The sequence below is a fragment of the Mustela lutreola genome, chromosome 5 (assembly GCF_030435805.1).
Source record: "Mustela lutreola isolate mMusLut2 chromosome 5, mMusLut2.pri, whole genome shotgun sequence".
NCBI lineage: Eukaryota > Metazoa > Chordata > Mammalia > Carnivora > Mustelidae > Mustela > Mustela lutreola.
Window position 1 is genome coordinate 98,125,071 of NC_081294.1, and position 26,487 is coordinate 98,151,557.

General features: G+C 39.7%; 2 protein-coding genes across 4 annotated transcripts in view; both read right to left on the minus strand.

The window, feature by feature from the left end:
* Window positions 1–12,297, minus strand: part of LOC131832323 (survival motor neuron protein) — a 32,523-nt gene extending 20,226 nt beyond the window's left edge. For 2 of the 3 annotated variants that reach the window (XR_009353992.1, XM_059175186.1), the window contains exons 1-2: window positions 12,042–12,189; window positions 564–635 (exon numbers count right to left, since the gene is read on the minus strand). Coding sequence is in view for 2 of the 3 variants with exons in the window: in XM_059175186.1 (XP_059031169.1) it covers window positions 564–635; window positions 12,042–12,113 (144 nt within the window). In the remaining variant the exon portion in view is untranslated. Of the gene's footprint in view, window positions 1–563; window positions 636–12,041 lie in introns of all 3 variants that reach the window. The other variant, XM_059175188.1, reaches the window with a different exon arrangement.
* A 9,191-nt stretch (window positions 12,298–21,488) lies between these two features.
* LOC131832324 (small EDRK-rich factor 1) lies at window positions 21,489–25,754 on the minus strand. The gene is made up of 3 exons (XM_059175189.1): window positions 25,594–25,754; window positions 24,692–24,800; window positions 21,489–21,748 (listed from the first exon to the last, which is right to left on the minus strand). The coding sequence occupies exons 1-3, from the start codon at window positions 25,598–25,600 to the stop codon at window positions 21,676–21,678; spliced, it is 189 nt and encodes a 62-aa protein (XP_059031172.1). The 5' UTR covers window positions 25,601–25,754; the 3' UTR covers window positions 21,489–21,675.
* Window positions 25,755–26,487: the final 733 nt, after the last annotated feature.

The window sequence follows — 26,487 nt, forward strand, 5'->3', positions numbered from 1 at the left end:
ACTGTGTAAATATCTTGTCTGGGCCACAAAAAGAGACTACAGCCCCTAAAAGAATAGTATATTCCTACCAGCAGGAACACTTGACTTGATAATCAACTCACAGGATTTGGGGAAGATTAATTTAATGTAAGCACAGCACTTAGAACGATGCCTAAAATGCTGTACACATTCTACAAATACTAATTATAGCACTGCTGATATTTATCATTATTATTTCAGTGAAGGCTTGTTAAATGGACATTATAATTCAGGCTGCCCTTCCACTAATTGGAATTAGAGGACTTCTATTGTTTGATACAATGCAAACACATTAAAAGTAATTAGTGTTTTAAAATTCTACTCCGGTTGCCTTTGCTAAAGGGATGACATACAGAGAACCTGCCTACTTTTAAAGGAAGATTATCAGATTATCAGGTAAGTTAATTAAGCAATGGTATCTACTGGTCTTCAAAATTAGAACTGAGTGATAGGTACATTAACACCTTAAGTATGTTATAGCTAATTTTTTTAACCAAATGATTAACATGAGGAAATAAGGAAATGAGTTAGTAAACATTTCATACCTTAAACGAAGCCACAGCTTTATCGTAAGCTTTTATCAATGCTGTATCATCCCAAATGTCAGAATCATCACTCTGGGAAGGGTAAAGAACAAAAACATTTATATGGATTTCATCAAAATGTATGTTAGATAGTATCACGGGCCATCTTACTCCAGACATAATGAAATTACACTAAAAATAGGTCTTTAAAATCCTAAATAAAACTGAAGAAAGACTACCTACTTAGACAGTATGTGACATCCCCAAAGCTAGACCTATGTAAATGCTCTAAGAGGTATGCTGAAAAGTGAATGCTCCACAATTTAATGAATAAGTATGTTTAAGGGTAACCTGTGTTTCAATCCTTTCTATGAGCCGATAAATGGTTTAGCTTGGCAATGTGGGAAAATACTTGGCCATTACCTTGAGATTATACAGACTACAGTAATGCTAGCCTGACCGTAGAATCTGAGGTCTAAAAAATATTCTTTCCCCCTTGACTTATAGTATGCCTACATTATTAAAAAAATTCTCGTGGCACCTGGGTGGCTGAGTTGGTTAAGTGACCGACTTCAGCTCAGGTCATGATCCTGAAATCCTGGGATGGAGTCCCACATTGGGCTCCCTGCTTGGTGGGGAGTCTGCTTCTCCCTCTGACCCTCCCCCTTCCCATGCTCTCCCTTTCTTTCTCATTCTCTCTCTCAAAAAAATAAATAAAATCTTTATTAAAAAAATTCTCAAAATGTTTAAGGTTATAAATTATTAATAGTGACTAATCAACTTTCATTTTATTTTATTTTTAAAGATTTTTATTTATTAATTTGACAGAACGGGACAGGGAAAGAGAGAACACAAGCAAGGGGGGAGGTAAGCAGAGGGAAAGGTAGAAGCAGGCTCTCCACTGAGCAGGGAGCCTGATGTGGGAGGACTGAGCCACCTATGTGCCCTTGGAGAGGGCATTCTTTTTTATTTATTTATTGGACAGAGAGAGACACAGCTTGAAAGGGAACACACAGAGGGAGCAGCAGAGGGAAAGGGAAAAGCAGGCTTCCCACTGAGCAGGGGCTAGATCCAATGTGGGGCTTGACCCCAGGACTGGGATCATGACCTGAGCTGAAGGCAGACGCTTAATGACTGAGTCACCCACGTGCCCCAGAGAGGGCGTTCTTTTTCTTTTCTTTTCTTTTAAGATTTTATTTATTTACTTGACAGAGAGGAAGAGAGAGAGATCACAAGTAGGCAGAGAGGCAGGCAGAGAGAGGAAGGGAAGCAGGCTCCCTGCTGAGCAGAGAGCCCAACCTGGGGCTTGATCCCAGGACCCTGAGATCATGACCTGAGGTAAGGGCAGAGGCTTACCCCACTGAGCCACCCAGGTGCCCCCAGAGAAAGCGTTCTTAAAAGTAAAACACATAGGGGTGCCTGGGTGGCTCATCGGTTGTCTGCTTTTGGCTCAGGTCATGATCCCAGGGTTGTGAGATTGAGCTCTAGCCTGGGCTCCCTGCTCAGTGGGAAGTCTGCTTCTCCCTCTCCCACTTCCCCTGCTTGTGTTGTGTCTCTGGCTGTGTCTCCCTCTGTCCTATAAATAAATAAAATCTTAAAAAAAAATAAAAATAAAAACACAAAGCAACTCAAAATCCTCACATGGCAATGGTTATTGTCAGATCAGGGAAACAGGATATTTCAAAATGAAAATTAAAGACACCTCAGATTTTATACAAAGCTATTACAACAAAAAATATTTTAGCTGATAAAACTTCCCAAATAACAATCACAAAAAGAAGAAAACACAACACCCAACTGAAATTAAATATTCTTAAACTAGCATCCACAAACCGACTTGAATCAAGTATTTAAAAAACTTAGATGGGGGTATCTGGGTGGCTCAGTGGGTTGAGGTGGGAAGTCTGCTCCGCCCCCCCCCCCACCCCGCCGCCTCTGCCTGCTGCTCTGCCTACTTGTGATCTCTCTTTGTCAAATAAATAAAATATTAAAAAAAAAAAAACTTAGATGACAAAACGGCAAAAGGGCAAGATTTGAATCAAGAGTTAAAATCAAGAAAGAAATGGAAGAAACAGTAATGTTTGCTACAAAGTAACCAAAGAAGAACACATTTGACTGAAGACTTAAGTGGTTCCAAGGAAAAGCTGAGAAAGAAAGAAAGAAAAACAAGAAGTGAAATGATAAATATGAGCGACTAGCAAAGAATATTTAACATATGTATAAATGGGGTCCCTGAAGAATAAAGCCTAAAAACACAAAAACAAACAAAAAACTCTAAAAAAACCTTACAGCCTATAAACAAAAAGATCAAGTCATTTACAAGATAAAGAAAATCAGTATTAGACTGTCCCATAGAAATTTATGAGAAAAATGGGGTGCCTGGGTGGCTCAGTGGGTTAAGCCTCTGCCTTTAGCTCAGGTCATGATCTCAGGATCCTGCGATGGAGCCCCACATTCAGGATGCCAGCTCAGCAGGGAGCCTGCTTCCCCCTCGCTCTCTCTTGTTTCTCTGGCCACTTGTGATCTCTGTCAAATAAATTAAAAAATCTCAAAAAAAAATTTATGAGAGAAAGTATAAGCCAAGGATCTTGTGATACACCCTAACTATCCTTCAAGTACCAAGACTAACTTACAATGTGCAAGAACACAACTAGTCTTTGCAGAGGAATCTACTGAAAATAAGCTTCATCCAACTAAGATATGAACAGGGAAATCTTGGGTTAAAAAAAAAAATAAACCCAATGCTGTTAGCATCAAATATATATAATTGCAGTTTTAAGAGAAAAGTAAAGTACATGTGACTCCTGAACAACAGGTGGGGGGGATCAGGGGTGCCAACTCCTCTCTACCCCCTCTACTGCCCCCCCAGGCAAAAATCTGTGTATAACTTTTTTTTTTTTTTTTTTAAAAGCAGACTCCATACCTAACATGGGCTTGAAGTCACGACCCAAAATCAGGAGTCACATGCTCTACTGACTGAGCCAACCAAGCACCCCGGTGTATAACTTGACCTGCCAAAACCTTAACCACTAATAGCCTATTGCTGACCAGAAAGGCTTACAGGTAACATGAACAGCCCATCAACACATATTTTAAAAGTATTATATACTGTATTCTTTTTAAAAATTTTAAAAAGATTTTATTTATGTATTTGACAGAGATCACAAGTAGGCAGAGAGGCAGGCAGAGAGAGAGGAGGAAGCAGACTCTCTGCTGAGCAGAGAGCCTGACACGGGGCTCAATGCCAGGACCCTGAGATCATGACCTGAGCTGAAGGCAGAGGCTATAACCCACTGAGCCACCCAGGCACCCCTATATACTGTATTTTTACACTGAAGTAAACTAAATATTAAAATCCTAAGGAAAATACATTTATATTACTGTACTGTATTTATGGCAAAAAAATTCACATACAGGTGGACCTGCGCAGCTCAAATCAATGCTTTTCAAGGGTCAATATCTATTAAATTGACAAGCTGATTCTAAAACTCAAATGGAAATACAAAGGACCTAGAATAGCCAAAACAACTTTTTTTCCTTTTTAAAAGATTTTATTTATTTATTAGACAGAGAGAGAGAGAAGCAGTCCCCCTACTCAACAGGGAGCCCATGGGGCTCGATCTCAAGACCCTGAGATCATGACTTGAGTGGAAGGCAGACGCTCAACCCACTAGGGGCACCCAGGTGCCTCTAGCCAAAACAATTTTGAAAAAGCAAAGCAAAGCTGGAGGATTTAATTTATCTGACTTCAAGATGTACTGTGAAGTTATAGTTATCAAAAAGTGCGTTATTAGCACAAGATAGATAAATAGACTAATGTAATAAAGCTGCGTCATAAATAGTCCCACACACATATGACTGATTTGAAACAAAGGTACAGATGCAATTTAGTAGAGAAAGCATAGTAGTGTCAACAAACGGTGCTGAAACAAACTCTTACCCAGAGAAAAGAATTTGCATCCGTATCTTGAGCCATACTCAAAAATTAATTCATAATGGATCACAGAAATGTAAAACAAAACTGTAAGACTTAAGAGAAAAAACCTTGAGACCTTAGTTTGCCTACACAAAAAGAACACTGAGAAAAAAAAAACCCTGAAAAATTAGATTTCAGCAAAATGAAGAATTCCTATTCCTAAAAAAGACAATGTTAAGAGACTGAAAAAGCAAGCCACAAACTGGGAGAAAATATCTGTGAATTATCTACCTCGTAAAATTTTGTATCTAGCATATTTGGAGAACTTACAAATATCGACAAAATCCAATTTAAAAACAGACAAAACTGCCTGGGTGGCTTAGGTGGTTAAAAATCTGACTCTGGCTCAGGTCATGATCTAGGATTCTGAGATGGAGCACCAAGCTGGGCTCCATTCCCAACGGGGAGTGCTCTTCTCCCTCATCCTCTTCTCCCCCCTTCCTCTGCTTGTGTTTTCCCATATAAATAAGTAAGTAAGATAACAAAAGACAAACGATCTCAGCACTTTGTCAAAGAAGATAGTAAATGCGTAGCAAATAAGCACATAAAATAACGATCAATATCATCAGTCATTAAGGAAATCCTAACTAAAATCATGAGCTGGGGTGCCTGGCTTGTGGAGTTGTGAGTTTTTGAGTCCCATGCTGAGTGCAGAGATTACTTAAAACAAACAAACAAACACCAACTTGAGAACAATAAATAAAATCTTGAGATAGCACCACATTAGAATGTCTTAAGTTGGGGCGCCTGGGTGGCTCAGTGGATTAAGCCGCTGCCTTCGGCTCAGGTCATGATCTCAGTGTCCTGGGATCGAGCCCCGCATCGGGCACTCTGCTCAGCAGGGAGCCTGTTTCCCACTCTGTCTCTGCCTGCCTCTCTGCCTGCTTGTCATCTCTCTCTGTCAAATAAAATAAATAAAATCTATTTAAAAAAAAAAAAAAAAGAATGTCTTAAGTTAACAAGAATTACCAACTCAAATATTAAAAAGGACGCGCAAAATATGGAAATGTCACACATTCCTACTCAATATGTGACATGGTACAATCACTCTGAAAGAAGAGCTTCACACCCTCCCCTTTTTTTAAAAAAAAAATATTTAATTTATTTATTTGACAGAGAGAGATCACAAGTAGATAAGAAGGCAGGCAGAGAGAGAGAGAGAGGGAAGCAGGCTCCCCGCTGAGCAGAGAGCCCGATGCGGGGCTTGATCCCAGGTCCCTGGGATCATGACCTGAGCCAAAGGCAGACACTTAATGTGCCACCCAGGCACTGTGCCACCCAGGCATCCTTCCCTCCTTTTAAAAAAGATTTATCCATTTATTTGAGTGAGAGAGACTAAAAGAGAGTATGTGTGCACATAAGAGTGGGGTGAGGAACAGACGGAGAGGGAGAGTAGCAGACTCAGTGCTGAGCAAGCAGCCTGACCCCGAAATCAAGCTCCAAGCGAAAATCAACAGCTGGATGCCCAACCGACTGAGCCACCTAAGCATCTGACCTTAGTTACAGCTCTGTTCATCATCTCATAGAGCCACATGTCCGGCTCTGCACTAAGCAACTAAACCAACAGAACCACCCTAGCATCCCACCTTTATTACTGTTTCAAGCTACTATGTTTGGGGTGTTTTGTTACACAATAGCCACCAGAACAGGACATGAGCACTGTCTTTATGTATCTGTTTCTCCGTTACCAGTAGTAGTAGCCTAGGTTTCCCAAGGTACTCCTCAATTCTGCCATCTTCTGTAATTCTCAATTGCTGACACTTCTGTTGTGATCTCTTGAGTAATCAGCAAATCCTGCTCCCAGTGTCTTTAACGTCTTATCTGAATATTCCCTTTATCTTCTTGTTTTAAAATCTAGCTTTGGCGTGCCTGGATGGCTCAGTCATTAAGCGTCTGCCTTAGGCTCAGGTCATGATCCAGGGTCTAGGATCAAACTCTACATCCCTGCTCAGTGGGAAGCCTGCTTCTCCCTCATCTACTCCCCCGCTTGTGTTCCCTCTCTTGCTGTGCCTCTCTCTGTCAAATAAAGAAATAAAATCTTAAAAAAAAAAATCTAGCTTTCCCCAAAGATGCTTCTTTCCTTACAGACATTCAAATGAAGTATTTTCCCCTCCATATTCCTCAAATTATTGTACCACAGATGGGAAAGCAATCTTCCTTCTCCTCACACCCACTTCCAGATTTTTCTTCCTCCTTCCTTCCTGAAAACTGTTTTAAAAATCCTGTTACCAGACTCCACTGTCTACTGTTCCTCTCTATGTGACCATCTACAGCCATCTGAGCCACCTTTCCTCATTTTGAGATTTAAATCTCAGTACTCTTTGCAATCTACCCCTGTCATTCCTAATCATTTAAAAACCCATGTAGATGATCCTTCCAATATCCTATCATTGTAGGTCATTAAATAAACTCCTTCCTACCAACGATCTTGTACACCACCCAATAGCAGCCACTAACTGATATGGTTCTTACTTATAATAAGAACTACAAGCTTTCCACGAACTTGGTTTAAAGAATCCTACTCTTCCTGGGCAGCAGAGATAAGTATGTATTTCTTGGAATAAGACACAGAGGGCCAAAACACACATGAAAAGATGCTTAACATCTCTCATCATCAGGCAAATCCAAACCAAAACCCCAAGGAGATATCAACTCACACCTGTTATAATGGCTAAAATCAAGAACACAAGAAACAAGTGTGCGTAAGGATGGGCAGAAAAAGGTATCCTCCTGTACTGTTGGTGACAATCCCAACTGGACTAGCCACCATGGAAAACTGTACGACGATTACACAAAAAATTAATAACAGAACTACTCACCCCCTGTGATCCAGTAACCACACTGAATATTTATCCACAGAATACAAAAACACTAACTTGAAAGGATATATGCACCCTTATGTTTATTTTAACAATCATTTCATCATAGGTATATTCTTTAATCCCCATATCCCCACCTACCTCTCCTAACCATCAGTTTGTTCTCTCTAGTTAAGAGCCTTTCTTGGTTTGTGCTTTTCCTTTGTTTTCTCTTTCTTTCTTCCTTTTTTTTTTTTTTAAACATAGGCTCCAAGCCTAGCATGGAGCCCAATGTGGGGCTTGAACTCACCTGAGATAGAGACCTGGGCTGAGATCAAGAGTCAGACGATTTACCAACCAAGCCACCCAGGCACCTGTTTGTTTGGTTTCTTAAATTCCACATAAGGGTCAAATCAGAGGCGTCTGCCTTTGGCTCGTGTCATGATCCCAGGGTTCTGGGATCAAGGCCTGCATCAGGCTCCCTGCTCAGTGGGAAGCCAGCTTCTCCCTCTCCTCCTGCTTATGTTCCCTCTCTTGCTGTCTCTCTGTCAAATAAATAAATAAAATCTTAAAAAAAAATCAAATCATATGCTATTTGTTTTCCTATTTCACTTAACATTATACTCTCTAGCTCTATGCATGTTGTTGTAAATGGCAAGACTTCATTCCTTTTTAGGACTATGTAATATTCCATTGTATATACATACTGCATCTTCTTTATCCATTCACAGATCAATGAACACTTGGACTGCTTCCAATTTGGCTAGTATAAATAATGCTGCTATAAACATAGGGGTGCATATATCCCTTTGACTTAGAGTTTTTTGTCTTTTTTGGGTAAATACCCTGTAGTGCAATTCCTACATCTTAAGGTAGTTGTATTTTTAATTTTTTGAGGAACCTTTATACTGTGTTCCACAGATGGACCAATTTGCATTCCCACTGACAGTGCAAAAGGGTTCCCTTTTCTGCACAGCCTCACACACTTTTTTTTTTTTTTTTTTAAATTTTAGCCATTATGACTGGTGAGATGGTATCTTTTCTTTTTTAAAGTAAACTCTATGCACAACATGGGGGTCAACTCATGACTCCAAGATCCAGAGTCACTTACTTTACCCACTGAGCCAGCCAGGCACCCCTCATTGTGGTTTTGATTTGCATTTCCTTTGTGATGAGTGATGCTGTGCTTCTTTTCATATGTGTGTTGGCATCTGTCTTCTTCTTTGGAAATGTCTGTTCATGTCTTCTGCCCGTTCTTTTCTTAATTTTTAGTTAATTTTTTAAAGTAAGCTCTACATCCACCAATGGATGGGCTTGAACTTGCAACAGTGAGTTAAAGAGTCATATGTTCTACTGACTCACACAGCCTGGTGCCCCTCTTCTGCCCATTTTTATTTTTATTTTATTTTTTTTTAAAGATTTTTTTTTTTTTTTTTTTGTCAGAGAGAGAGAGAGAGAGCGAACAAAGGCAGACAGAATGGCAGGCAGAGGCAGAGGGAGAAGCAGACTCCCCGCTGAGCAAGGAGCCTGATGTGGGACTCGATCCCAGGACGCTGGGATCATGACCTGAGCCGAAGGCAGCTGCCCAACCAACTGAGCCACCCAGGGGTCCCTCTTCTGCCCATTTTTAAATTGGATTGTTTACTGGGTACTGAGTTCTATCAGTTCTTCACATATTTTGGATACTAATCCTTTATTAGATATGTCATTTGCAAATACCCTCTCCCATTCATTGGTTGCCTTTTAAAAATTGTTTCCTTTGCTGTACTGGAACTTTTTTCCTGATGTAGTTCCAATAACCTTTGCTTTTATTTTGCTTGTCTCAGGAGACCTATCTAAAAAAATGGTGCTATGACCAATGTCAGAGAGATTACTGCCTGTGCTCTCTTCAAGGATTTGTATGGTTTCAGATCTCACATTAGGTGTCTAATCCATTTTGAATTTATTTTTGTGTATGGAGAAAGAAAGTGGTCCAGTTTTTCTACAACATTTGTAGAAGAGTTTTTTTTTTCCATTGTACATTCATTCCTCCTTGGTGAAAGATTAATTGACCATATAATTGTGCACTTATTTGGGGGTTTTCTGTTCTATTCCATTGAGCTACATATTTTTATGCCAGTACCATACTATTTTAATTACTACCAATCTGTTATGTATCTTGAAATCTGCATTTCTGATACCTTCAGTTTCACTTTTCTATTTCAAGATTACTTTGGCTATTCAAGGTCTTCTGCAGTACCATACAAATTTTAGGATTGTTCATTCTAGCTCTGTGAAAAATACTGTTAGTATTTTGACAGGGATGGCATTAAATCTATAGATTGCTTTTAGCACTATAGACATTTTAACAGTATTTGTTCTTCTAACCCATGAGCATTGAATAAATGCCTTTCTGCCTCTTTACATTGTCCTGAAATTTTTTCCATTGGTATTTCACCTCTATGTTTACTGCAGCATTATTTAGTCAAATAATGGAGGCAGCCCAAGTGTCCACCGATAGTTGAATGGATAAAGATGATGTGGTATATATAAACAATGGAGTATTACTGGCTATAAAAATGAAGTCTTGCCATTTGCAACAACACAGACAGACCTAGAGAGTATAATGCTAAGTGAAATACATCAGTCAGAAAAAGACAAATACCGTAAGATCTCACTCTTAAATATGTGGAATTTAAGAATTAAGAAACAAAACAAAGGACGAGGAGGCACCCGGCTGGCTCAACTGGTAGAGGATGCAATTCTTGATCTCAGGGTAGTCAGTTCAAGCCCCATGTTGGGTGTGGAGCCTACTTAAAAAACAAAGCAACAAGAACAAAAAGACACAAACAAAGCGGGGGGTGGGGGGAGACAAACTAAGAAACAGACTCTTAACTATTGAGAACAAATTGATGGTTACCGGAGGAGAGGTGGCTGGGGAGATGGGTGAAATTGGTGAAGGGGATTAAGAGTAAACTTACCATGATAAGCCCTGAGTAATGTAGAGAAGTACTGAGCCACTATAGTGTACACATGAAATATTACACTGTACGTTACTAATATTACACTGTACGTTGAGTATACTGGAATTGAAAAAAAAAAGAATCCTACTTTCCACAACTATCACTTTCTAGCCTCTGCAACTTACTCCTTCTAGTAGGTGGATGATGGCAATCATTCCACCTCATGGGGACAAAACACTGATCCTCCAACTTTTTAAACTCCTACTCTAAGAACCCTCACTCCATTTCTTAGCCAGCTTAAATTCCATGGCCAATTATCAAGACATTTCCATTGTACCTCCCCATCTCCCTTCCTTACATTCTCTTGGTAAAGATACCGCCCCCTAGCTGTAGCTTTATTTAGGATAGAGAAAGAGAGCGAGAGTACAAATGAGGGAAGGGGCAGAAGGAGGAGGCGCTTCACTGATGGGGAGCTCGATGTGGGCCTCCTAACAGGATCCTGGGATCATGACCTGAGCCGAAGGCAAACACTTAACCAACTGAGCCATCAGGTGCTCCAAACTACAGCCCTTTTAATTTCAACTCTTAATTCACTCTGTGCCTGCCCTCACACACCTGAATTGGACTTAGCTGGAGAAAAACACAATTACACTGCCTAGTCCCCTTTATACTCATGACCACAAATCTCAAGTAGACCATCAATGTGGCCTAGCAACACTTCCACTACATTTCCCTAGTCCAACACTCATTCTCTATCCCTAGTTTCTACTCTCTCTGCTCAAATCTCCAACATTTTGTCTCTTCTCACTTCTAGGTGATGACTTCACTTCTTTTACTGAACACAGCCACAATCAAAAGAGAACTTTGACAAATCTGTCCAACCACAAAGGTCTCTATGCACACAATTACCACAATATTAACTGTCAATGTTTCTAACAAAGGCCAAATCCATCCTCTCTTAGCTATTCTAGAACAGTGCTTCGACATTTCTGTCTCTTGTGTCACCAAGTGTTCCATCCTTACTGGATCTTTCCCACCAGCCCACAAAATGTTGAAACAGGTCTCCCTCACCTTACAAACAAAAAACAAAATTGAGAATCCTGTTTATTTCAATGCTCCCTCCATCTACTGGCCAATTTCTCTACCTTCTATTTACAACTTGAAATATTTATTTACAAATTTTCCCTTGATTTTCTTCTCTCCCGCTCCAAACTCACTCCAATCAGATTTTACCCAAGGTTGATCTTCCCCCTTACAAACCTTCTCTACCCACAGTCTTCCTAAGCCCACCTGAGTAAAAAGCAATTTTAGTTCGGGACAATCTTGAAATTACCTTTGACTTACCTTTCTCAAATCTCCATTATCGATTCCATGTGCAAAACCCACAGTACCTCTTGATTTCAAACTACACCTGGAATCCAAGTACTTTATTTTCCATTGCTAACACCTGGGTCTAAAACGGGATCCTTTCAACGGACTCCTAACTGGTTCGCCTGCTTCACCCCGGGCTGCTTTCCCACCACTTCCCAATCAGAAAGAATGAACAAATGAAGGTACGATCAAGTGAGGTAGGGAAACGTCTCTCAGCTATCAGGGAGCCCGAGCCGCAAGAGGAAGGAGCTCGTGGCTAAAAGATCCCAAACGTGTGAAGACGTAGAAACCTGGAATCCGGTCCCGCAATCAGCGAACCCGCTAGGTCCCGTTCAGCCGCGGGGGCCCGGAGGAGGGCGCTGGGAGCCCACTCGGGGCGCTCGTCGGAAGGCGGTGCCCTCCAAGACCTCACCTGGCCTGTGCCGCGCCGGAACAACACGGAGTCCTCCTGCTCCGGGACGCCACCACCTCCTCCCATCGCCATGGCGAGCTTACTGCCGGGTGCACGGCGTGGGCAGCGTCTCTCTGGAAGTGACAACTTCCGCCGCCGGGGACCTCTGGGAGCGGAAGAGTACGGTGTCCGGGAGAGCCGCCACGAGGCCTGGAGAACTCCGCGTGGTCCGTAGGAGCGGTCGCGGTCTCCGTGATTGGTCGTATTGCTCCGTCTTTTCCGCCTGCTTTCAGTTCTTTGATTTCACTGTTTGGTATGTTCGTAGAGTGATTCTACCAGGGTGTTTTTGTTTTAAGCAAATTTCGATAGAAAGTATTGTCCATTGCAAATAATTTGGGAAATGTGGGTAAGAAATAAAAGCCTAGAGGTAACCATTAATACGGCTACCATTTAAAAAATGCTTTACAAAGTTTTATGTTAATTTTCACCACCCCGTAAGTGTGGAATTATTATGTCCATTTTAAATAAATTTACTTTGGGATATGTGTACCATAGACTACTACTCAGCAATAAAAAGGAACAAGGGGCACATGGCTGGCTCAGTAGGTACAGCATGAGACTTACTCTGGGGGCGGGGGATGTGAGTTACACTCCCACACGAGGTGGTAGAGATTACTTTTTTAAAAATTTAAAAAGTAATGAACTGTTGATATCCTCCCAACCCGCCCCTTCCTTCCCCCCCTCCCCCAAGGAAACCAGCACAGAGCATTTACACAGCTGCCTGGATTCCTTTAGCCACTTCCCAATATTAACATTTAGGTGGATATCCATTCTCCCAAACCTTTTCTAGCAAATTTTGAAACTTAAAAAACGAATCAAAATGAACAAATGGGACTGCATCAAACTTTAATTCTTTGCATAGTGAAGGAAACAAAAGGAAAAGACAACCTACTGAATGGGCAAAGACATTCTCAGATACAATTTAACTGATAAGGCATTAACATCAAAAATCTATAAAGAACCCATAAAACTCAAAGTTAAAAAACAACAAAAGGGGAGCCTGGGTGGCTCAGTGGGTTAAGTGCTTGCCTTCAGCTCAGGTCATGATCTGAGTGTCCTATTAGGTGCGGAGAGCCTTCTCCCTTGCCTCTGCCTACTTGTAATTTCTCAATCTATCAAGTAAAATATTTAAAAGACAACAAGAAAACTCCCCCAACGCAAAAAATCAATTCCCTTAAAAAATGTGCAGAGGCCCTGCACAGATACTTTTCCGAAGGACACATACAGATGTCAACAGGTACATGGAAAGATGCTCAATATCACTAATCATCAGGAAAATGCAAACCAAAACTACAAAGAGCTATTACAGGTGTTGGAATAGCTATTATCAGAAAGACAAGAAGTAACAAGGAGAGTAAGGATGTAAAAAGGGAACCCTCATGCACTATTGGTGGGAATATAAACTGATGCAAACCCCAGATGACTGGATAAAGATGTGTTTATACACATATGCACAATGAAATCTTCCATTTACAACAACAGAGACCCAGAGAGTACCATGAAATGAGTACTCATATGAAATGAGTCAGAGAAATACCATATGACTTGACTTACATGTGAAAACCAAAAACAAATGAAACAGAACAGATTCCTAGAGAATAAACTGATAATTGCCAGGGAGTGGGAGGAGTATAGTGATGGTTAAAGTGAGAGGGATAGGCAAGAAAATGGGATAAAATATTATCTAATGTTTATGAAGGTGCATTTTTTTGTCTTGGATCAAGCAGGATTTTAGATCTTCAAAGGAGTTTATCATTTATTTTTCCAGATTCTTTATTGTTTAGGATTTAGTATTTATTTAGTATATTATGAAGTATTTAGTATTTATTAAGTGTTTAGGATTGCCAGATGGATTTAAAAAAAAAAAAACACTGAGATATCTCTCAATCATAAAAATTCTCACGATAGCATTTTTTTTTTTAAAGTAATTTCACGTAATGTGGGGCTCGAACTGACCACCTGGAAATCAAGAGTTGCAAGATCCTATGGGGCCAGCCAGGAACCCCTTCACGATGGCATTTGATGCAGAAATTTGAAGAATTTGGAATGAGGTTTTTATTTTTTAAAGTATAATTTATGTACCATAAATTTCACCATTTTATTTATTTATTTTTTAAGATTTTATTTATTTATTTGACAGACAGAGATCACAAATAGGCAGAGAGGCAGAGAGAAAGGAGGAAGCAGGCCCCCCGTAGAGCAGAGAGCCCGATGCGGGGCTCTATCCCAGAATTCTGGGATCCCGACCTGAGCTGAAGGCAGAGGCTTTAACCACTGAGCCACTCAGATGCCCCTAAATTTCACTATTTTAAAGCAAACAACTTAGTTTTTAGTGTATTTGGAAGGTTATTCAGCCACCACCACTAATTCTAGAGCACTTCATCACCCCAAAAAGAAACTTGTACCCATTAGCCATCACTCCCTATTCTTTCCTCCTTCCAGCCCCTCACAACTACTCATCACTTTCTATGTATGGATTTACTTATTTTTATATTTTATATAAATGGAATATGTGCTCTTTTGTGTCTGGATTTTCTCCCTTAGCATAAAGTTTTCAAGAAGGAATAAGTATCTTACATTCAGAATGGCAGATTCTTTGTGGGATAAGTATTTCTCCTTATGAGGACCAGGTTCGCCAACAAAAATGAACCTGTGGAATTTTTGTTCTCAAATATTAAGTTCTTTTATCCCTGATGATGACCTCTGTTTGAATTTCTATATTTTATAAAGTTATTTATATGACACACAAATCACTCAAAGTACAATGTAGTGCACTTCCAAAGAAAAGCCATTTCACCTGATTTGAAGGCATTTACGAAAACATCACATTTAACTTCATGAACTGGAACACATCTTCGTGTGTATGTAATTTCCAAATAAAAAACCTACCTTCAGTGACTCTTGGAACTTGCCCAGGAGCAAATAAAGGATTCAAATAATTAGTGATGAGGTTTCCAATTTGAATTTCAAGTGGAAGAGTGAGTAAACAAATGACAAAGCCAAACCAGTTAGTTCCTTACCCTTGTTTTCAGGGTCTAGGGGCAGATCAGAGATGTTATCAGTGATTTTAGTACAAGAATGCTCACAGACCTGTTATAGCTCATAAAGTTAAAACTTAAAATTGATGTTTTGGAAGAGTATATGAACCATGTAATGGAAAAATGGTATTTTAATTCATAAACAACATAGCTATAATTAACCATGCAGTATCTGAGGCTTGGACTCCTCACCCTCACATCACGTACCAAAGTACATTCTAGGTGATTTTTATAAACTTGGGATGGGGAAGATCTTAAGGTAGAAACAAAAAACCATGCTAGCACTGAAAACCCAAATACCTTTTGGGAGTAAATAAGTTAAGGAGGAGTAAGCAGTAAGGGGTGGTGGGTACTGTAATCAGTTAAGTGGAGACTATCCCTCCACCCCATCCCACTCACTATGCCGGGTCCCTGCCCGAACAAAGGTATTTAAGTTCACATTAAAAAGTTTTAACATGTCAGACAGGACAACTCAGCTGTCAGTCTGCATCCTTACTTAAAAAGAAACTAGACAAATGATTATGTAATTAAAAATTATTGGGGCACCTGGGTGGCTCAGTGGGTTAAGCCTCTGCCTTCGCCTCACGTCATGATCTCAGGGTCCTGGGATCGAGCCCCGCATCAGGCTCTCTGCTCAGTGGGGAGTCTGCTTCTCCCCACCCCCACCCCCCACCTGCCTCACTACCTACTTGTGATCTCTCTTTCTCTATCAAATAAAAATAAAAATCTTTATAAAAAATTTCTGGCAAAAGCAGAATAAATACAATGAAATGACATACAATAGTTTGGAAAACATTTTTCACATTTAAAGAGGTTACTATCTCTTACATATTTAATATAATTTATATAAATACATTATATACATACATTTATATATTTTAAAAAAGCTTTGTCCAAAGTAAAAACTGCAAAAAAATAATAAAGCCAAGAATAAAATATTCCAAAGCGGGGGGAAGAAAAACATAGCCAGTAAATATGAAAATAAGCCTAACTCCTGCACTCAGTCTGCCTCGTTTAATATCCCTAACCTGCCATTTACTAGCTGGGTAAGCTTGGGGAAAATTCCTTAATTAAAACATCAATTTCTTGGGGCGCCTGGGTGGCTCAGTGGTTTGGGCTGCTGCCTTCGGCTCGGGTCATGATCTCAGGGTCCTGGGATCGAGCCCCGCATCGGGCTCCCTGCTCCGCAGGAAGCCTGCTTCTCTCTCTCTCTCTCTCTCTCTCTCTCTCTCTCTGCCTGCCTCTCTGCCTACTTGTGATCTCTGTCTGTCAAATAAATAAATAAAATCTTTAAAAAGAAAAAAAAAACAAACCTCAATTTCTTTAACTATACAGATAGAATAGTAGTGCCTACATGTGAAGACTAAATGATGAAATAAAAAGCGTAAAGCAGAGAGAAAACGAGTAGATCAGAAGAAAAAATCTCACTGTCCAATAAACATGGAAAAATGCTCAACCTCTACATGCAGGGAATTATTTATTAAAACTAAGATACCATTTTTCACTCACATTGGCAAAATTAGTAGAGATTAATATTTGATGTTATCAAGGGCATGGATATGGAAAGCTATTTTCTTCCTGGAAATAATTGTTTAAAATAGCGAAAACATGTACTCTACCATTGTCCTAAGAATTCTATCTTTAGGAATGCATTCTTACAGAAATAAAAACATTATAGGTATGACTGTATTATAGAATAGTTTGTAGTAGCAAATGCTTGAAAACATCGTCAATGTCCATGAGTAAGGAAGTCACTGGATAAATTACTATATATCTACACTATGGTTAGATCTATATGGACTGACCTATAGGATGGCTTAAAAAAAAGTAAGTTATAGTTAAGTTTCCCTGTTTTTGTTTTCCATTTTGTAGTGGGTGAATGGTAGTCCCCAAAATATGTCCAACATATTTTGTGAATGTGACCCTATTTGGGAAAAAGGTTGTGCTGATGTAATTAAAGATCTTAAGATGAGATCATCCTAAATTAGAGTGGGCCCTAAACCCAGTGACAACCATCCTTTTAAAAAATAGGAAGAAGCCTGAGAAAAGAAGGCTATGTGAAGACAAAGACAGGAGTTAGGCTGCCACAAGCAAACTAATGCATGGAGCCAATGGAAGAGGCAAGCAAAGATTATAATTTAGAATCTTCAGAGGCCATGTGGTTCCACTGACAACTTGCCTGTGTACTTCTGGGCTATAGAACTGTGAAAGAATAAATTTCGGTTCATGTAAGCCCTGAAGTTTGTGGTTATTTGTTACAGCAACCCAAGGAAATTCCCCACATTCCTTAGTTATGTGCTTAAAGTGCTTAAATGAGCATTAAGGAAAACTAGACAATTTTATGTATTCTATGACCCAGCAATTCCAGTTAATATTAAATAGAAATACATATTTATGACCCCTAAAAGATATTTATTTATTTATTTATGGCAGAATAATTTTTAAAAGCTCCAAACTAAGAGCAAACCAAACGTCATGAAAAGTAAAGTGGATAACTAAATCATGGTATATTTTTATAACAGGATACTACACAGCAATGAAGATGATAGAGCTACTGACACACAAAACATAAAGCATTCTTACAGACATCTATTACTCACGGGATACACTCTTGGTTCTATCATCTTAGGTGCCTGCCCTCCCCTTGCTGAAGGGTAGGCATGCAACCCAAATACGTTCATTTGGAGGAACTCTGAATGACAAAGACTGAAAATAGTTGTCAAAACTTCACCCTGAGAGGAGCATTGTGGAATAAAAAATTCTCATAGGACCTGGAGCTGTTCCACTCTTGACCTTTCCAAAACCTTGAGTCTTCAACTTTTCCTCGGACTCTGGAGTCTCTCATCCACTCAACTGTTGTGGTTATTCATAATTAATGAGTCTGTTTGCAACTAGAAATTTTAATATATAAATATACAAATCACAGGTTTAATGTGCTTGTATTTCTTCAAGCATGCATTAAAATACATAACTCTATTAAATGTCTATTCATAAGCCACCTTAGCAGTCATCTTGAGTGTACAAGGCTAAATGAACCTTTGACCAATAACTCCTCCCTCCCAAAATCCAAAGCCTTCACAAAAGCCTTTGTCATGCAATATATGTTTATAAAAGGGAAGTACTCAATAGGATTTTGTCTTGATTACAGTCAGGTTGGTAGGCAATTTCTTAAAAACTAAAAACTTGTGTAAAAGAAGCTCCATTCAGTAATACTCAAGGAAATATTCCTATGGACACACCAGTAAGCAAAGTTAGATCCAATTGATAGAGTAGCATGAAAAGCAGTAGGTGGCGTGAAAAATATTTCTATAAAAGTTAGGTTATAATCAAAGTATAAATTTTACATTTCAACTTTGCTGGACAAATCATCTAATTGCGGGCTGCTTATAAACTTTTCAAGTGTATTAGATTTAGTGGTACGTGAAAGGGTTTTTAAGAAGCAAAGTTGTACGGAAAAGTCTATATGATGTTTAAAATTTTGGTGCAATTTATGGGAAAGTGCATTTCAGCAACCTAGAGTCATTCCTCTTTTCCCATTGACATTTTCATGACTTGGCCATCTGTAAAGCAATATATCCTAACATGCAGTTACCAAAAAGCAAGTACTTCAGCAGATAAAGTCTTTGGAGGTAGTTTAATAAACTTTCTTACTCTCTTTTGTTCTAATGGAAAATTATGGTTGACAATTTCATAAAGTTAATTCAGTTTCTCAATTCAATTTTTACTTTAGGTCTTCATCACCAAAGGCAATTGGAAACTTAAGTTCACAGGCTCCCTGCTTAGTTTTAATCACTGCTGACACAGATGATAAAATGTAGAAATCTCAAATTCTGACTGCCAAAGTCAATTTTATATTGGGTTTTCACTTTAGGGGTATTTTTCTTCTCACTGCTTCAATGAGGTATGATTTGCTACTAAAATTGTTTATATTTACAGTGTACAATATAATTTGTTAGATGTATACACTGTGAGAGGATAGCCTTTTTAGAGTTCAATAGTTTTCAAACAGCTTTTAGACAGTATTAGTACAAACAGTATTAGTATGACCCTTGCCTTGAACAGAAAAATTCTTTATAAGGCACAACTTTAAAATAATAAGTGCTCACTCTCCTCGAGTGAGTAACCTCCTTCCATCTATAAAAACATGCAGAAAAAGAAAAACTATTTTTAAAAAGTTAGAAAAATGATGTCAGTAATCAGTATTTCCTGTGAGTCCTATTTTTCAACACTTTGCTGTGTTGAGTGGGTAACAATTTCTTACACATGCAACTAATAGAAAGGGTACTCAAAAGGAATCAAGGAACTGATGAATCTGGCCTCCCTGTTCTCACCTTGGGCAGTAGCAGCTGCTCCCTCATATATCTCAGCAGGACTTATGACGATTGCTAATGACAATCCACTACCGCATTAAGGATAATGCAAGGTAGCAATTTTAATGCCTATGAGGGTGTTCCATGGAGTTCAGGATTTTCTAAATTACATTTTAGCGTTGGCACTACTTCATTTAAGTAATTTTATCTTGCCTTAGCAACATACCAAAACAATAATCTAAAGTTAGTGCATAAATTAACTTTACTGATTGGATGTAATTATTCACACGTATTTTCCCTTAATATCTTGTGATTGAGAAATTAAAAAGTATCTTGGCCTGTTACCATCTTTAGAAGTTTAGCTATTTTAGTTATGTTGCTTAACTACAGTACAAGGAAAGAAACTGAAGTGTCAATAAATTACAGCAATTACAGTTAATTTTCTTCCTCTTGGGTAACTTTTCTGTCTGCCTTGAGGAAACATGTGGTCATGTTTTAGTTAAAAACCAAACCCTTTATCTTAACAATGAACTCATTCAACTCATTCAAGTGTCGTAATTTTTTTTTAAGATGCAGTTCTGGATTTAAGTCTTTTTTAAAAAAAATATTTTATTTATTTGACAGAGATCACAAGTGGGCAGAGAGAGAGGGGAAGCAGGCTCCCTGCTGAACAGAGAGCCCCATGCGGGGCTCGATCCCAAGACCCTGGGATCATGACCTGAGCTGAAGGCAGAGGCTTTAACCCACTGAGCCACCCAGGCACCCCTCTGGATTTAAGTCTTCTTAATGATTAATTATAACACAGAGATCTTCCTTATCCTAATACCCATGTTCTTTTGGAAAACGCGGTTTTCCCCAGACGATTAAGGATTAACTTCTGAAAAGCTAAAGTTATTCCACTACCTTATTCATTACTTAAAACAAAAAACAAAAAACAAAGTATACAGCTGAAGAAAGTATAACAAGTTCTTTGTATTCATGACTTATCACTATGTAAAATTCTGGAGATAGGATTATAGAAATCAAACCCATAAAGAAGCTTTGCAGTACAATCAGACTTCATCATCCTTTTTATTAGAAAGTAACTTAAGCTGTTGTAATCCTTTTGCCCTTATTACTCCCCATATAAAGTTTGAAGACTTAAGTTAACCTAAGACAAAGTTTTATTTTAACTGAAAAGCTATAGTAATACGAAGATAAGAACTTCCCATTTGCCTCTTCCAGTATTAGAGACACTGAGGATTCCACCCCATTAACAGGTGGTACCATGGCCAAGTGACTTATCTCAAGATTATCAGAACGTTTGTTAAAATAGGAGGCCAAATCTTAAAGAACTGTCCACTGACTGTCCATTTCCTCAGTGGTAGACTCTCTTTGCAGCAATTATGCCTATTTGCTTCAGAGTAGTATAGTCATAAATCCTTCTCTAGATTAATGTATTTCCATTATTTATCACTGTCAAGTCACAAGGTTTTCAGTCTCAGAATTGACTTAACAAACGACACCAAGACTGAATCCTTTGAACTTTGGACTAGTAACCTCGTACTTTGGGTGATTATGATCTGCTACTATAGATTCATCAATTACAACAGACTTACCACTCTGGTGGGGCATATTCATAATGGAGGAGGCTATGTATAAATAGAAGCAGGGTATACATGAGAAATCAATTTTATTGTGAACCTAATTCTGTTCTAAAGAACATAGTCTATTAGAAGAAAGGCACTCACTAAAAATTTTAAAGCTGTAAGCAAAACTCAGAATGTTCTCAGTAAGTTACTCTTCATTTAATTTGTATTCATTTAGTTGCCATTCCAGGTGGGTCTGTGCTATGTTAAATTCTTCAAACAAACCAGTTAATCACAAAACAACATAGATTGTTTAAGATAAATGTATCGTAAATTCTATTACACAATCAAGTTCATTGTAAATAAGATCTACTTTAACAAAGTTTATGACAAATATTCTAGATTTATAGATTTTATTATCTCATCACATTATGTCTCTAGCAATTATATAAATGCTCAATGCTGATAAAAAAAATAACATCCACCAATATATCACATGAATGGTTAGTGTTTTATTCTTTGAAGAATGGTTCTGAAACATTACACTAAGGCTGAAAGGTAAAGTTTAAAATAGTTTTATAAGGATATAACATATAACTGTTAGCTCCACAAATTTTTGACCCTTCGAGCTTATGATACACCTAGTCGGCAGCAGCACCCAGGTTTTTCCAAATAGTCATCATTTTTCTCTTGTCTGCATAGACTTCTTCTCATTAGCTGCCTTCTGCTTTTGTTGCATTATCTCAGAGTCCCTATAATGGGGGAAAAGGCTGTAAGTTGTTACAGAAAAACTGATTACATGTTCTGTTTTGTATACATAACCCATTAAACATATTAGAAAAACTAAAAGATATAAAGATTCAAGTGTTTCTGTTTTCATGGCAACAGAATGGGAAAACAAAGTATGGAAGGACTTTGAAGTCACATCTTATTTTGAAAACCATCTCTATTGTTATGATCTTGGGCAAATAACGACCTTTCAAAATCAGAAAAGTAGTCACTAGGGTTGTTTTGTGGCATAGCTATGAATATATCTATCTGACATCAGGCAGCTATATACAGAAATAATGGCAATTACTTTTGTTTTCAACAAGGTTAATATACTCTATTTTTCTCTCAGAAAAGGGGCATTTAAGAAGTCTCCTAAAGCATAAGAAATAACACGGAGGTCATGGGGAGATGGAGAGGAGAAGGGTGTTGGGGGAAATTGGAGGAGGAGACAAACCATGAGAGACTGTGGACTCTGAGGAACTGAGGGTTTTGGAGGGGAGAGGAGTGGGGGGTTAGGTAAGCCTGGTGGTGGGTATTGTGGAGGGCATGTATTGCATGGAGCACTGGGTGTGGTGCATACACAATGAACTCTGGAACACTGAAAATAAATTTTAAAAATTAAAAAGAAGAAGAAGAAGAAGAAGAAGAAGAAGAAGAAGTCGTCTTCTAGATACCCAAAATGGTCCTAGCATTAGGACATAGATGTTATGAAGCAATTCAGTTTCTTACAAGCCTGAAAGCCCAATAGCTAGTGATTAAAAATGGATTACCCTAAAAAACAACAGGATATTCAGGCGTTTCCTTAACACTGTGTCTCTGGCTGAACCTCTATATCATATTAATGGTGAACTACAACCAGACTACCTGGGCTAGATGGGCTAGATGGTTCAGGAAGTCCTTATTTTAAAAAATACATTAAATGGCTCTGTAATCGATACCTGGCTGTGTGCCAATTTGCTGGCTCTGGGTTAAGTCTAATAGCAACTGTTATTACCCCCATGATTCAAATTAAAAAAGAAGTTTAGAACTAAATAATTTACCTTAAATCATTTAAAACCCAAGTTTGTCTAATTTCAAAGTTCAGGCTCTTTCCTGTTATCACATAGATTTAGTGTGAGATTTTAATACAGGTGAGTAGCTCTGTCCATTATAATAGACATTTCTGTAAAGCCAATAGCAAAGATGAGGAATGAGGATGAAGGAAAACCAGGATGGCTATAAAGAAATGAAGTATTGGACGCCTGGGTGGCTCAGTCGTTGAGTGTCTGCCTTTGACTCAGGTCATGATCCTGGAGTCCCAGGATTGAGTCCCGCATCAGGCTCCCTGCTCCGTAGGAAGCCTGCTTTTCTCTCTCCCACTCTCCCTATTTCTGTTCCCTCTCTAGCTGTGTCTCTGTCAAATAAATAAATAAAATATTTAAAAGAAAAAAAAAAGAAATGAAGTATCATGGAATAGGATAGTAACTTTTCTGTTTGAAACTAAACTCTATTGCACTTGCTTTACCCTTAGTAATGTTACTGAAATTCAGAACCTCAGTTTCCTATCCTATACATCGAGGCTAATATCACTTTTCAGGGTAACGAATAGAGATACTAAGTATAGAGTACCTAGCGCAGAGCTTTCTAACAAATGGATATTCATTTAACAAGGACTATTACTGAGCTAGACTAGGGTTCCCCACTAAAAATTTCAAGGTCACTGATTTGTACCATGTTCACTTTTATTGCAACGTGGGTAAACAGAAAATTTAAGGCAAACCTTATCACTTTAATATCACAGAAAAAAAGCGTGAGGTGATAATTAACCCAATGTGTACTTGAAGTGATGACTCAAGAGTCACATTCTCCACTGACTGAGCTAGCCAGGCAGCCCCAAATGATTATTATTTTTTTTAAAGATTTTATTTATTTGTTTGACAAACAGAGATCACAAGTCGGCAGAGGGGCGGGCAGAGAGGAGGAAGCAGGCTCGCCGTGGAGCAGAGAGCCCGACTCAGGGCTCGATCGGAGGACCCCAAGATCATGATCTGCGCCGAAGGCAGAGGCTTTAACCCATTGAGCCACCCAGGCGCCCCTCAGACGATTGTTCTTAACTCTAGTTGCACATCGGAATCAGCTGGGGACATTTTTAAAAGCAGGTTTAACTTAGTCACAATAAAATTTACCTAGAGCACCTACTATGCCCAGCCCCAGACCAATTAAATCAGGACTGAATTTAAGGTACAGGCTTGAGTAGCCTTTAGGGTTTCCCAGGTGTTTCTAATGTTCAGGCTAGAGGACCACAGAGAAGCCCCACTGAAGCATGTGTAGGTAATTCTCCACCTGCCCTCCAAGTTATACCCAGACAAAATTTGTTTTTAGAATAACATTGAGCTTGTTTATAAATGAATGCTTTTTAAAAAATTTAAGCTGCAATCCAAATATGTCTGTAGCAATTTTGTATTATTTCTCACATATATAATCATATATCAAGGCTGTGCACCTGCAGTTTTTCCAACACAAAGGATCTTAAAAAGTCCATATAGCTACATATACTTTTTTGCGTCTCCTTCAGAACCTTAATCCCTGTAATTGAGTCACCTGTCATCTCGACTAGTTGGGGTAGGATGCCTCCTTTGAAAATGCTGTATCCCTAGCACAGAACAGTGCCTACCACGCGGAAGGCATTCAGATATTTTGCTAGATGAAATTTCTATGGTTGTGGTGACTGAAGCCTGAGATTCTCATCAAGACTATTGCTTGAGAGCTGGAAATTTCTCATTCACGTCCGGGATAATTGCTACCTTATAGTTTCAGTGTGCATGTAACAAATGTTCAGCTGTTACCCCGTATGCAGTTATAGTTCTACCAAGAACTTAAAAAGTTCTCCCCGTTCTCCAAAACACAAACTTCAGGGACTTGAAAATTCCTTTAGTATTGCTTACCTCTGCTTTCTCTGAGAGGTGGTCAAGCTATCCTCTTTTCTTTTTCCCTTGCTAATTTCCTGGGATTTCTTCATGTTTTTCTGGCGGGCAAGTTCTCGCTGATTTCCTCCTACAAAGCCAAACAGTCATGCTCTTTCCCCCATCTCAAAAATAATTACGAATTCCGCAAAAACGCTCTTATTTAAATGAATCTGAAGCTGGCTTTTTAACAGACACTCCAGCAGAGGAATTACACTGAACACTGTTCCGGTATCTGACGAGGAGGAAGCACAGAGGTAAACACACAAGGTCTTAATACTATCATACCAATGAACGTGTTCACTGGCTGTGAATACCAGGTCTCTTACAACAGGCATTCCACTCCTCTGTCTATACGGGTTAGTATTCCAGATTAAAGTCTAGCTTTTGAAAACCGTGTACGAAAAGAAGAATAGATACACAGGGAACACAGCTCCACAAGTTGGCCCATCACAACTCGACTGTTAGGCGAACAAATGCGGCTGTTCGAGAACAGTACCTGTAGGAGCCAAACAAAAGAACGACGGAGGAGACTCAGTCGGAGCTTCTAGTCCTCAACAGGCCTTAGGATCTTTTAAATACCAGACAGAAACCCCTTTCAGACCAGGACCCCTCCCGGGGCCGCGATCCTCACACCTCACCTCTGGAAAGGTGTTTTTTTACCGTGTAAACTCACACCTGAACAGCAGGTGCATGCCCGATTTCTCAAGCGGACCCGAAGCTAACCATCCCTCTCCCTCTGCGGACTGAGGACAGGGTCCCCGCGCCGCCGGACCGAAGGGGATACACCAACCAGTCCCCGCCTCCCGTCCGGCCGCGCCTCGGAGCTAGGCTCTCTCAGCGGACGCTCCCCGCCGCGTTCCCGCACCCGTCCGCACACTCACGGGCCATGCCGACACCGGACCGAGCCTGGGAGAAAGCCGCCACAGAAAGCAACGGCCTCTTAGCACGCTGAGCAGCCGTCCCCACCGGTGGCCCTTGAAGGCTGAGCCCGCGCGGGCCTTCTGCGGGGCAACGCCTCCGCACCTCCCATGGCCCCGCCCACCGAGGCTGGACCGCGGCCGCCCGCAAGCCCGGCGAGCGACTGCGCGTGCGCTGCCGGGGGCAGGCGGGGAACCCCGGCCAAGGGTCCCGGACGGAGAGCGTCTTGAGATTAATCCATTCTCTGGGGTCTTTCCGCCACGCGAGTATGGTCGAGTTTACAAACCAGGTCCTGAGTCTGTGGATTTTACGCACTGTGTACCCAACACTGGGCCCTGGCCAGCCTCTATTTTTTGGTAACGACAAAAACAATAAATGCTACTATATCTCATTTTCCAACAAAGAATATTAACTTTTATTCATCCATTGCAGAAGTAGGAAAAGAAGGAAGGGGACAAAACAGATTGAGGGTTAACTCTGCAAAAGTCAGTATGGCTCTTTACATATTTTCTTCCTTTATTCCTGCACCAATGCTGTAACGCAGGCTTCATTGTTCTCATTATACAGAAGAGGATATTGAGACTGAGACCAGGAGCGACTGACCTAACAGGTAGGGACTTGTAGAAGGGAGATGACAATTTAAGACAGACTCTTAAATCTCATCATTTCCCGTTTAATCCCAGTGCCTTTGTCATGGTCGACAGTACTTTAGGAGTTGTAGGTTAATGGCTTTGTGCTGGGGTTGTGTGATGGGAAGGGAATGGCAGGGAATGCAGTTTTATCACACATTCATAATAGCCCAGGATAACCTTGGAACCTGGGTAAAAGCCGTGGTGCGTTTGCTATTGCTAGAAACA